The 9,297-nt window shown below is 46.8% G+C and overlaps 1 protein-coding gene across 1 annotated transcript in view; it reads left to right on the forward strand.

Moving 5' to 3' along the window:
• The window catches only part of patj (PATJ crumbs cell polarity complex component), a gene marked incomplete at its 3' end in the record, with an annotated part of 120,580 nt that overhangs the window by 7,491 nt on the left and 103,792 nt on the right, over positions 1 to 9,297 (forward strand). The window contains exons 4-10 of the mRNA XM_083766793.1: positions 1,051 to 1,229; positions 2,364 to 2,582; positions 4,240 to 4,415; positions 5,663 to 5,876; positions 6,515 to 6,643; positions 7,367 to 7,645; positions 8,239 to 8,341. Coding sequence (XP_083622919.1) covers positions 1,051 to 1,229; positions 2,364 to 2,582; positions 4,240 to 4,415; positions 5,663 to 5,876; positions 6,515 to 6,643; positions 7,367 to 7,645; positions 8,239 to 8,341 — 1,299 coding nt within the window. The remainder of the gene's footprint in view (positions 1 to 1,050; positions 1,230 to 2,363; positions 2,583 to 4,239; positions 4,416 to 5,662; positions 5,877 to 6,514; positions 6,644 to 7,366; positions 7,646 to 8,238; positions 8,342 to 9,297) is intronic.

Here is a 9,297-nt window from a genome sequence, read left to right on the forward strand (position 1 = left end):
TGTATCTACTGGTACGTACACAACATGTATCTACTGGTACGTACACAACATGTATCTACTGGTACGTTACACAACATGTATCTACTGGTACGTTACACAACATGTATCTACTGGTACGTACACAACATGCATCTACTGGTACGTACACAACATGTATCTACTGGTACGAACACAACATGTATCTACTGGTACGTACACAACATGTATCTACTGGTACGTTACACAACATGTATTTACTGGTACATTACACAACATGTATCTACTGGTACCTACACAACATGTATCTACTGGTACGTACACAACATGCATCTACTGGTACGAACACAACATGCATCTACTGGTACGTTACACAACATGTATCTACTGGTACGTTACACAACATGTATCTACTGGTACGTACACAACATGTATCTACTGGTACGTTACACAACATGTATTTACTGGTACATTACACAACATGTCACTGACCTGTATCTACTGGTACGTTACACAACATGTCACTGACCTGTATCTACGTTACTTGTTTTTCTTTACTTGAATGTTGTGTATTTTGTGTCATTTGTTGCAGAGCGTCAGCGCGTGTGTGTGTGCGTGCGTGCGTGCGTGTGTAGTGGTTCCCAAAGTGGGGTCCGGGGACCCCCAGGGGTCCTTGAGGGAGTTCCAAGGGGTTCCCAGCTAAATGATAGTTAGGAACCACATGGACCCTTATGGGTCTGTAACTCAGAGAGTGTGTAGTGATATGTGTGTATTTTCTACCAGTAGTGTCTATGGCAGAGTGTGTAGTGATAGGTGTGTATTTTCTACCATTAGTGTCTATGGCAGAGTGTGTAGTGGCAGGTGTGTATTTTCTACCATTAGTGTCTATGGCAGAGTGTGTAGTGACAGGTGTGTATTTTCTACCATTAGTGTCTATGGCAGAGTGTGTAGTGATAGGTGTGTATTTTCTACCATTAGTGTCTATGGCATAGTGTGTAGTGACAGGTGTGTATTTTCTACCATTAGTGTCTATGGCAGAGTGTGTAGTGACAGGTGTGTATTTTCTACCATTAGTGTCTATGGCAGAGCGGCAGCAGGTGGTCGCAGCGTTGGAGCGTCTCCAGGTCAAGCTGACCCAGAGGGAGGAGCTTGCTCTCAGCCAATCACTGGGCAGCCTGAGAGAGGCTCTGCAGAGCCCCCTGCTGGCCAACATCCTGACGCTGCAGAGCTCCTTAAAACAGCTCCGGAACCAGGTGAGAAAACCTCACGCTGTGGGCTCCTTAAAACAGAAACCAGGTCAGGAAACATCACGCTGTGGGCTCCTTAAAACAGAAACCAGGTGAGGAAACATCACGCTGTGGGCTCCTTAAAACAGAAACCAGGTGAGGAAACATCACGCTGTGGGCTCCTTAAAACAGAAACCAGGTGAGGAAACATCACGCTGTGGGCTCCTTAAAACAGAAACCAGGTGAGGAAACCTCACGCTGCGGGCTCCTTAAAACAGAAACCAGGTGAGGAAACATCACGCTGTGGGCTCCTTAACACAGCTCTGAAACCAGGTGAGAAAACCTCACGCTGCGGTCTCCTTAAAACAGCTCTGAAACCAGGTGAGTCCTCACGCTGTGGGCTCCTTAAAACAGCTCTGAAACCAGGTGAGTCCTCACGCTGTGGGCTCCTTAAAACAGCTCTGAAACCAGGTGAGATAACCTCACACTGTGGGCTCCTTAAAACAGCTGTGAAACAAGTGAGATAACCTCACGCTGTGGGCTCCTTAAAACATAAAACAGGTGAGGAAACATCACTCTGTGGGCTCCTTAAAACAGAAACCAGGTGAGGAAACATCACGCTGTGGGCTCCTTAAAACCTCACGCGGTGGGCTCCTTAATTATTATTTTTTGCCATCTAAGAACATTGGGACCCCCTAGACTAGGGCAGACCGGTTTGACCCCCTAGACTAGGGCAGACCGGTTTGACCCCCTAGACTAGGACAGACCGGTTTGACCCCCTAGACTAGGACAGACAGGTTTGACCCTCTAGACTAGGACAGACAGGTTTGACCCCCTAGGCTAGGACAGACAGGTTTGACCCCCTAGACTAGGACAGACAGGTTTGTACATTGATTGGATGAATTATAACCTCTTATGTCGTCCAACTGATTTATTTTAAATGTCCAAAGTGACTTACTTCAGTCATGCCAGTGTTAAGTGGCATCATGTTGTAGTTTATCCCAAACACCTTGACAACCTCTCCTCTCCTCTCCTCTCCTCTCCTCTCCTCTCCTCTCCTCTCCTCTCCTCTCCTCTCCTCTCCTCTCCTCTCCTCTCCTCTCCTCTCCTCTCCTCTCCTCTCCTCTCCTCTCCTCTCCTCTCCTCTCCTCTCCTCTGTAGTTGAGCAGTATTCCAGCAGACGCCTGCAGTGACATCAGTTTCTCCACCAGGGGGCAGCTCATAGTGAGCGCGAGGCGTCCGGACGCCAGCAGCCTATCGCCCGCTGCGGCGGCTCCGCCTGGCTCCGCCTCCTCCTCGCCGCTCCCGGCCAATGGGGCGTCCCGGGGCTCCGGGAGCCCCGCCCCCCTCTCCTCTGAGTGGCTCAGTACCGTCGCCAAGGTAACACACGTAGACTAGACACGCATCCATCCATCTTCAACCGCTTATCCGTAGTCGCGTCACGGGGGCCAACGGTTCTCTCTCATTTATGGTGTATTGTCTCTACTAGCCCTTACCCGTTGTGAGATACCCCCCCCCCCTTGTGGCCGCGGGGGGTACTGCACCCTGGGTGCGTTTTCGCATTTTTAATTCACTAATAAATTCATTATTAATTAATAATTTGTTAAATTGGAAAAAGGGCTTCGTTCGACCTCCATATTATTATGGTCAATGCCTGTGTGAAAAGTGGGAGCGATTGGTGCAGGCGGTGAGGAGCTACGGCGGTTTACATTTATCTAAATTATACATGTGGAGTCAGCACTACAACACCATCAGAGTTTTTGACACAGAGACCAACCTCTGGCTGGACACAGCTTCTACCAGGAGGACGCAGGGATCATTCAGCCTTTACCTACAATGGAGAGCTGTACATATTTGGTGGCTGGAACGCCAGTCACAAGTTACTCAATGATCTGTGGAAATTCAGTCCAGAGACCTTCTCCTGGAAGAAGGTTGAGCCCAAGGGGAAACGCCCACATAGGATGTTTAATATGTGCTGTTGCATGATGGGAGATCGCATCATCCTCTTGGGAGGAGACAAAATACCTGGTGATCTGTATGTCTTAGACTTCAATCCTAGCCTCAAGACATTATGTAAGCTAGCAGTTATTCAGTACGGTCTGGAGCAGTCTGGACTCCCACACAACATCAGGTGGGAACTGGCAGCCATGCGTAGCAACAGCAGCTGAGAAAAATAACATCTCTAAACTTAAAAACAAAAACTAGACAAAAACAGTGAGGTCAGAATTATACAGTTATCAGTAATAGAGACGTCACCGAGAGGAAACACTGAAGCGGAACGGACATGGGGGCCGAAAGCAGGTACTGCAGCTCCAGGGGCATTTGGGCCAATCACATGAAGGCTCCAGGGGCATTTGGACCAATCACATGAACGCTCCAGGGGCATTTGGACCAATCACATGAACGCTCCAGGGGCATTTGGGCCAATCACATGAACGCTCCAGGGGCATTTGGGCCAATCACATGAACGCTCCAGGGGCATTCGGGCGAATCACATGAACGCTCCAGGGGCATTTGGGCCAATTACATGAACACTCCAGGGGCATTTGGGCCAATCACATGAACACTCCAGAGACATTTGGGCCAATCACATGAACACACCGACGGGGCCGAGCCAATGCACAACGGCGGTGACGTTCGTTCATGACTCGCTCGCTCTAAGATTCTAATTCTAAAAAAATAACAATCATCATCATCATCATCATCATCATCATCATCATCATCATCATCAGTCAATGTCTGAATCACTGCCGTATCTCCTCATTGCCTGCACCAATCACTCCCACTTTTCACACAGGCATTGACCCTTTTTGCGATTTGACACATTAATGATGAATAATTAATTTATTAGTGAATTCCTCACACACCTCCGCCCCTTAACGACACCTGTATCACAGGCCACCGTTCTCACTGTTACCCCACTGGCATGCTTCCTCTAGCTACGGCGCAACACAACAAATAGTGCCCTATACAATTTGGCGCCACTGACTGTGTGTGTGTGTGTGTGTGTGTGTGTGTGTGTGTGTGTGTGTGTTAGGGGCGGGACACAGACACCGTCAGACTGTGCAGACCGACACACGGCGGTCTGGGCTTCAGCGTGATTGGTCTGAGTCCTGACGCAAGCTCCGCCCACAACAACCAGGGAGGAGGCCCCGCCCACAACCAGCAGGGCGTTTTCGTCAAACACATCCAGCCTGGAGGCGTGGCACACAGGTACCTGTCTGTCTGTATGTCTGTCTGTCTGTCACAGTCTCTCTCTCTCTCTCTCTCTCTCTCTCAATTCAATTTCAATTTCAAAAGGCTTTATTGGCATGATAAATATGTTCTACGTTGCCAAAGCATACATACAACAAAACAAAAGTCAATAAACATCCCAACAATAATGAACAACAAGCAATACAGTAACAATGAAAATAAATTAACAAACATAAGAGCAACTTAATGACCCTGTTCAGACAGATATACCTGTCTCTACTGTCCACTGGCTGTCCCTCAGACAGATATACCTGTCTCTACTGTCCACTGTCTGTCCCTCAGACAGATATACCTGTCTCTACTGTCCACTGGCTGTCCCTCAGACAGATATACCTGTCTCTACTGTCCACTGGCTGTCCCTCAGACAGATATACCTGTCTCTACTGTCCACTGTCTGTCCCTCAGACAGATATACATGTCTCTACTGTCCACTGGCTGTCCCTCAGACAGATATACCTGTCTCTACTGTCCACTGTCTGTCCCTCAGACAGATATACCTGTCTCTACTGTCCACTGTCTGTCCCTCAGACAGATATACCTGTCTCTACTGTCCACTGTCTGTCCCTCAGACAGATATACCTGTCTCTACTGTCCACTGGCTGTCCCTCAGACAGATATACCTGTCTCTACTGTCCACTGTCTGTCCCTCAGACAGATATACCTGTCTCTACTGTCCACTGGCTGTCCCTCAGACAGATATACCTGTCTCTACTGTCCACTGGCTGTCCCTCAGTTGATGACAACTCCATACATATTTTGCTGCCAAAACTGTGCATTTGGACTGTTCTCCCAGAACATATTGGAGTGATGAGTTATTAATGGTGGATTCAAATTCTTTATATCTTTCTTTAAATTTAGGGAAGAAGGATTCTCTGATGTCTTTATACTTGTCACATTGTAACACAAAGTGTAGTTCCGTCTCCACCTCCCCTTGACAGCAGAGTGACACAACAACACAGACAACACAGTCTGTCTTCTCTAGGCAGCCACTTCTGTCTGTGTCTGCCTGTTTCTACTGCCAGGCGGTGGTCGCTGAGTCTGTACATAGTCAACATCTTCCTCAGTTTTGGATCAGTAACAGTGGTCAGGTAGTTTGCCACTGTGTATTCTCTCTCTCTCCCTCCCCAGGGATGGGGGTCTTCAGGGTTATAATAACATTCTCTCCCCCGCCCCTCCCCCTCCCCCTCCCTCCCCCCCCCCCCCAGGGACGGGGGTCTCCGTGTGGGCGACCAGGTCCTGGCGGTGAACGGGCATCCTGTGGACCAGCACTCCGCCGTGGCCCTGCTCCAGAAGGCCTCCCACCAGTGGGTGGAGCTAGTGGTGGCCAGGACCCGCCCCCCCACCCCCGATGACGCCGTCATCATCGCAGCGTCATCATCGGCGCCACCGCCTCCGCAGGCCACACCCCTCGTCGACACGGTAAGGGTGAAGTTCAAAGGTCAAAGTAAGCTACTGTATGCCTGTATGTCAAACTGGGTGGCTAGGCTAGCTCGTTTCTGTTCCCTCAGAGAGCAGCAGACTGGGAGGCTAGGCTAGCTAGTTTCTGTTCTCCCAGAGAGCAGCAGACTGGGAGGCTAGGCTAGCTAGTTTCTGTTCACCCAGAGAGCAGCAGACTGGGTGGCTAGGCTAGCTAGGCTAGCTAGTTGCTGTTCACCCAGAGAGCAGCAGACTGGGTGGCTAGGCTAGCTAGTTTCTGTTCTCCCAGAGAGCAGCAGACTGGGCGGCTAGGAGGCTAGCTAGTTTCTTGGAACATCTGTGGTCGTAGTGGCTACATCTGTCATTAAGAATATTGTGTTTTCCTTTGAGCAAATATCCTAGTTTTAATGAAATTGAGTCAACATGCTTTTGGCAAACTGTCAAAATTATATTTTCTTCTTTCTTTCCTGTCTCTCTCTTTGTCGAACTGTGTCTGTCTGTCTGTCTGTCTCTTTGCCTGTCTGTCTGTCTGTCTGTCTGTCTGTCTGTCTGTCTGTCTGTCTGTCTGTCTGTCTGTCTGTCTGTCTGTCTGTCTGTCTGTCTGTCTGTCTGTCTGTCTGTCTGCCTGTCTGCTCCTCCAGGAGGGCTGGGGTGAGGTGGAGGAGATCGAGCTGGTGAACGACGGCTCTGGTCTGGGCTTCGGGATCGTTGGAGGGAAGACCACGGGAGTGGTGGTCCGCACGCTGGTGCCTCACAGCGCTGCCTACAAGGTAAAAACACACCCCACGCTGGTGCCTCACAGCGCTGCCCACAAGGTGTATATATATATATATAAATTAGAGCTGGGACTCGATTAAAAAATAAAATCTAATTAATCAGAGGCTTTGCGATTAATTAATCTAGATTAATTGCATTTTAATCGCATATCATTATTTGACCCGAGAACAGTGAGAAAGCAATTTTTTCAAATGGATTTTGGTATACTAGTGAATCAATGGATAGTGAATACATAAGTTTAAGCAATAAAACATTGTTTTTGTAGTAATAGGGGTAATAATTATTTATTGAATAATTGCACACAACTGTGCTGTAATCCATGCTACCATCAGATAGCCTTTTAAATCCTATTTCCAATCCACGGGGACAAGCAAAGTGATCTCAGCGGCTTCCCCCAGTCTGGTGAACTGTCTGCGGTTTCTGGTGGTGTTATTGTCTGAAGAGGACACGGACACTTGGTGCGCAGGTCCGTCTGAAAACTGTCCGGTGACAACGTTCCGCGGTGAAAAAAATAGTGCGTTAATTTTTTTAATGCATTCATTTTTCTGTAGTTAATTAATCGTAATTAATAGCAATTAGTCCCGGCCCTAATATAAATACATCTACATAAATCTATAGATGGGCCTAGTGCCCCTCGATAAACAAAGTTGATGTTGACCCGTGACATCATCGACCCCCCCCCCCCCTCCCCCCCCCATCCCATCCCATCCAATCAGGACGGCCGGCTGAGGACAGGTGACCACATCCTGAGCATCGGGGCCACGCCCACCAGGGGCCTGGCCAGTGAGCAGGTGGTGCGCGTCCTCCAGGCGTGTGGCCCGCGCGTTCGCATGCTGGTGGCCCGGGAGCCCCGCCCCCAGGGCCCCTCCTCCTCCTCCCCCCACCCCGGGAGGAGGCCCACGCCCCCTCCTCCGCCTCCAAGCTCCGCCCCCGTCTACTCTGCCCCCCCTCCCGAGCTGCCCCGGAGACCGCCCCAACGCAGAGTCAGCAAGACTGTGAGTTAGAGCACACACACACACGCACGCACACACACCAGTGTTGTTTTTGGCAGCAAATTTTGATTTAAGTTTTTTTAGTCATAGTCTTTGGAATAGTTTTCATTTTGTTTTAGTCACATTTCAGTCACCTGGAATGTGTTGGTGTTAGTGTAGTTTCAGTCGACTAAATGTCACGAGGTTTTAGTCTAAATCTACAGGTGATTTAGTCGACTAAAATGTGTTTTGGCGGGCCTTGATGCCGTCGTAATGAATGGGCACAACGCGACTCGTTGTGCGCTTGTAGATCGGCTATTTTCAGCAAATGTAAAAGGCCTTATACTGGATCTCTTGTCCACTAGTCCCTTCCTAACATTTTAGTCTAGTTTTTTTTTGTTGACGAAATTGTCAGTATATTTAGTCTTAGTTTTATCCCCACACACAGTTGTGGGGATAACCAACATGTGTCCGTGGTACTAGATTTTCTGTTTACACGCACCATTTTAATTTTCCTATTTTTCATCATAACACCCACTTACTGTGTGTGTGTGTGTGTGTGTGTGTGTGTGTGTGTGTGTGTGTGTGTGTGCGTGTGCGTGTGTGCGTGCTTCCAGCCCAACCTGGATGGATATGAGATCCAGGAAGTTTCTCTGACGAAGAAGGAAGGACAGAGTCTAGGAATCTCTATCATCGGATACAACGCTCTGACCAGCCACGGTACTTAATGGGTTAACATAATTAATACTATCCTACTGATACAATGATTTAACATAATTAATACTATCCTACTGATACAATGATTTAACATAATTAATACTATCCTACTGATACAATGATTTAACATAATTAATACTATCCTACTGATACAATGATTTAACATACTTAATACTATCCTACTGATACAACGCTCTGACCAGCCACGGTACTTAATGGGTTAACATAATTTATACTATCCTACTGATACAGTACTTAATGATTTAACATAATTAATACTATCCTACTGATACAGTACTTAATTATTTAACATAATTAATATTATCCTACTATTCTACATACTTAATGATTTAACATAATTAATAATATCCTACTGATACAGTACTTAATGATTTAACATAATTAATATTATCCTACTATTCTACATACTTAATGATTTAACATAATTAATACTATCCTACTATTCTACATACTTAATGATTTAACATAATTAATATTATCCTACTGATACAGTACTTAATGAGTTAACATAATTAATATTATCCTACTATTCTACATACTTAATGAGTTAACATAATTAATACTATCCTACTATTCTACATACTTAATGATTTAACATAATTAATATTATCCTACTATTCTACATACTTAATGATTTAACATAATTAATACTATCCTACTGATACAGTACTTAATGATTTAACATAATTAATATTATCCTACTATTCTACATACTTAATGATTTAACATAATTAATACTATCCTACTATTCTTTTTTTTTTTAAAGATATTGTTTTGCGGCTTACGCCTTTTATTGATTTTTGAAGGGACAGACAGTAGGCTGACAGGAAACGGGAGAGAGATGGGGGGATGACATGCAGTAAAGGCCGTGTCGGGTCCGGGAGTCGAACCCGCGGCACACTGCGACTGGATTACCAGTCCGGTGCCCAGACCGTTAC

Source organism: Protomyctophum parallelum, assembly GCF_964188405.1.
Source record: "Protomyctophum parallelum genome assembly, chromosome: 6".
NCBI lineage: Eukaryota > Metazoa > Chordata > Actinopteri > Myctophiformes > Myctophidae > Protomyctophum > Protomyctophum parallelum.